Source organism: Empidonax traillii, unplaced genomic scaffold, assembly GCF_003031625.1.
Source record: "Empidonax traillii isolate 1590-97213 ecotype Southwest subspecies unplaced genomic scaffold, ASM303162v1 scaffold2015:size83106, whole genome shotgun sequence".
NCBI lineage: Eukaryota > Metazoa > Chordata > Aves > Passeriformes > Tyrannidae > Empidonax > Empidonax traillii.
The window spans coordinates 79,207-83,106 of record NW_020957208.1 but is presented as its reverse complement, the minus strand read 5'-3'; the positions used below and the strand labels follow the sequence as shown (position 1 = coordinate 83,106).

Sequence of the window (3,900 nt, the reverse complement as noted above, 5' to 3'; positions counted from 1 at the left end):
TTCATGAGACTTTCAGCAGGTGGTGCAACTGTCCTAAAAAAAACCTGCTACTTCTCCCAAGTATTTACAGACTGCAGTTGGAGATGGCTGAAAATCAGGTGGTTCTTTCTGTTGGGCAGCAGGTCAGGTATAATCTAACTGGGTGGGAAACACAGGTACCAGTTCAGGACATGGCCATTTGTTCTATAAGAAGAATGACTTGTCACAAGGGGGGAATGGCTTTGAACAGAGAGAGTGCAGGTTTAGGTTGGATATTAGGAACAAATGCTTGGCTGGGAGGGTGGGGAGGCCTGGCACGGGTTGCCCAGAGAAGCTGTGGCTGCCCCTGGATCCCTGGAAGTGTCCAAGGCCAGGTTGGACAGGGCTTGGAGCAACCTGGGCTAGTGGAAGGTGTCCCTGCCCATGGCAAGAGGGTGGAACTCGATGATCTTTAAGGTCCCTTCCACCCAAATCATGTTCATATGATTCTCTGAGTCTCTAGTCATGGCACATTTCTCTTGTTTATGATATTCATTCACCAGATGGGGCAAGAAACCTGTCTGACCCATTTTAATCACTGCCTTAATTACCCTGGGAATACAATCAATCTCACTTTGTGCTTCCCCAGCTCCTGAGGGCCCCAGAACTTCCAACCCAGATAAAAATCTGTTGCATTTGCATTAGTTGATCTTACTTTGGTTGGGTGCTTAATTTGGCAGGACTGACATGAGATTAATTGAAATCAGGCATGTTTCAAGAAAAAAACTTTCTGCCTTTGGCAGTTCACTCCTCACTCTAAAACATAACTAATGATTATGATGACTGTGAAAAGTTTTTAGGAAGAAAACCCAAATAATAATAAAATTATCATTAAAAAGCTCTCTGCTATATTTTGAATTGCCTCAGGTGCTTAGATATTTTGATGGATCTATCTCCCAATATTTTCAGGCATAAAGAGGAGTTTCTGTCTAAAACACCAGTGAAAAAAAAGGTGGAGTTATTGTTCCTCCAGTCACTTCTTGAGCCCTTCAGTCTGGAATGGGATCAGCACATGCAGGCAGTTCTGAGGGGGAACTAAAGGCATGAGAAAGGTAAAGAATGACTGAACATACAAGTTGATAAAATGGAATTTTATCATGACTGAAGCACTTGATCATTGCAGGAAATTGTTAGGAATCAGCCACATATTTCCAAGGTTTTTTTCAGCTGTTGCATACAATGATCATCAGGTTATTTAGAGAGAAAGTCTGACATTTTTAGAGGAGTAAAGCACTCAAAATGTGCTGCAAATGATACAAATGATTGATTTTTTTTTAAAGCCAGTCTTATATTCCCCAGTGGCTACACTGTATTAATCAATCCTCAGTTCCTCAGCTTTCTTTTTCCATGGTCCTGTCACAGTTCCCAGGGAACTTCACTGGTGGGAGATTTTAATAATGAATATATTAATCTTTGAATTTAAGCCCATCCCCAAGGCTTTTAAAGTCAAATACAGGCTTAAGTGCCTTGCAGAACCGTGACCATCATCTTTATAAAATGAAACCAGAGGTAGATTTTCCTAAATAAAATAACCATTAGAAGGGCCTGAACTTAAACATGTACCATACAGATAAGAAGAAAATAAATCCTACTTCAAGTCACAAGTTTTTGGGGTCTTTCATTTTCTTTTTTTTTTTTTTTTGATGATGGAAGTCCCAGTTGGTTAAAGGGTTATTCCAATATATAATATTGGAATAAATTTAAATCCCTGCTGCAGGTACCATGCAGTATTACCTTCAGAAACAGGCTGAAAATCCTTCCTCGACCTCAATCCTTCCTCAGCTACTGAAGTGAAAGCACTCAAGGGTGTTGTGGGATGAAGATGTGGATGGAGAGTTTGCTCTGATGGAATGATGTCGTAATTGTTCAGAACAGCAAAGTAGAACATGGAAAGTGCTCAATATGGACCACAATCTAAATTCCACAGAGATTTCAATATGAGGACAGAACCAGACTGCCATCTGACTTTTCCCTTCCTTACAACAACCTCTTTTTTTTTTTATTTACAGGGTTTGCGTGCACAAATATCGCCTGTCTCTGGTGTCAATCTGCGCAGAGAGTCATTAATTTCGCCCCTTTTAATCATCCCCCGCGTGACTTTTCCCTCCTCGGGTCTGTTTGGATAAACAACACTCCCCTCCATAGCAGGAACATCAATGCGAGGTCCACCGAATACACACCCGGGGGGGTCGGGAGTTGCAAAGGAATGTGGGGAACGATGGCAGCGAATGGAACGGAACAATAGGATGTTTTCACTCGGCTTTTGGTGGCCGAACTATACACATAGGAAAAAAAAAAAACAAACAAAACCCCAAACAAAACAACACCGGGAAAACCCGGTCACCCTATTGAGCCGGGACGACGCTGATTGCAACCTGAGGCTCAATCTGAAACACTCCCCAGCAGCACATCCACGGGAAGTTTTCGTGCAAGAAAACCATGCACTGGATCCCTGCACTCCCTCCTGAGCTTTATTTCGGAGGTAAGTCCACTTACTGAACGAATTTCAAGCATTAATTTAGGCTGTGGAAGCAGAGTTTGGGGCGAGATGCAAGGGCAGCGCTCGCGGTAAGGGGATGTCCGGCTGCAGACGTGAAAAAGGGATGCAGAAAAATATTATCTTTTCATGGATAATGCAAACTAGATAATAGGGGGAAAAGGAAAAGATAAAAAAAAAAGATAGGCAGCTGGAGGACTTATTTTTCCCCGAGAATTGCCATTTAAATGGAGGACATGGTTATATTATGATTGTGGTTACTTAGGGTGAAAGTAATCACTGGGCAATTGTATTTGCTACAAAATAAGGATCTCCTGTTTTCCCCTGACATCTTGCAGTTTTATTTAAGGTTTTATTTTGAGGTTTTCGTGGCTTGCCTATTTTTTCCTCAGGAATTTAGTGTTTCTGAGGGCAAGAAATAATCCAAGCTCACAAAAAAAAAAAAAAAAAAAATTGGCCAAATCAAATGCGAGGGGTGTTTAGGCAGAGGAGCCAACCCCAAATGTGCTGCCACATCCCAGTTATTTCAGAGGCTGATATAATTTTTATAAGGAGAATGATAGCCTGTATTCAAAATTGGAATGAAGGCCAGCCCAAATGGCCAACCTGTCTTCTTCTAAGGCGGAAACTCATAAAAAAGATTTCAGCTTCAAAAAAAAAATCAGCTTAAATTACAAAGTTATAAACTTCTAAAGGAAAATTTTAGGATTTGTGTGGATTTTAAAGCAATTTTAGGGGGTGGGGGAATTGTTTGGCTTAAGTGGAATGAATTTAAGGTTGTAAGAAACACAATGATGAGCAGTTTTAGGGGATCTTCCTAGATTAGAATTCAGCCCAAAGTTAATTAATTTTTTTCACCCAATCTCATTGATTTGAGGGAATTTTGGACCATGACCCTGGAACACATGAAGCACAGCAAACTGTCCCATGTCTATATTAATAATGTTTATACCTGGTCAGTATTTTAATTTCCAGATATCTGACCTGTAAGAAAAGTCAGTTTTGGTTTGGTTTTGGTCTTTTTTCAATATAGCATTCATGCTTATTTTCTAGGCCTTTTAAAGAAAGGTGAGAAAAACTGGCATTAAAATGCCCTCTCGTGGCTGATGGATTAAAAAAATCAAAGTAAAAATCCACCAAAGCCATTTAATTGACCCCGTGATTCTTTTAGAAAATCGACCTAATTCAGCTGAGGTGTCTTTTTTTTTTTTTTTTTTTCTCTTTTTCCTATGTGTATATGAGGAATTTAAACTGGTCAGTGCTTTATTTGTACTTACAAGTAAATGCTGGATTCGTTGCCCCCGATATCAGGTGACTGGAGTTTCTGCACAAGTATCACAATTATGCCAATAAAAAGCACAAAGTTTATCTGGAGGGAGAAAAAA

At 40.2% G+C, this 3,900-nt stretch overlaps 1 protein-coding gene across 1 annotated transcript in view; it reads right to left on the bottom strand.

Annotated features, from left to right (window-relative positions):
• Positions 1–2,514: 2,514 nt before the first annotated feature.
• The window catches only part of LOC114071422 (pituitary adenylate cyclase-activating polypeptide type I receptor-like), a gene marked incomplete at its 3' end in the record, with an annotated part of 65,754 nt that continues 64,368 nt past the window's right edge, over positions 2,515–3,900 (bottom strand). Inside the window, exons 9-10 of the mRNA XM_027909251.1 lie at positions 3,793–3,884; positions 2,515–2,602 (exon numbers count right to left, since the gene is read on the bottom strand). Coding sequence (XP_027765052.1) covers positions 2,515–2,602; positions 3,793–3,884 — 180 coding nt within the window. The remainder of the gene's footprint in view (positions 2,603–3,792; positions 3,885–3,900) is intronic.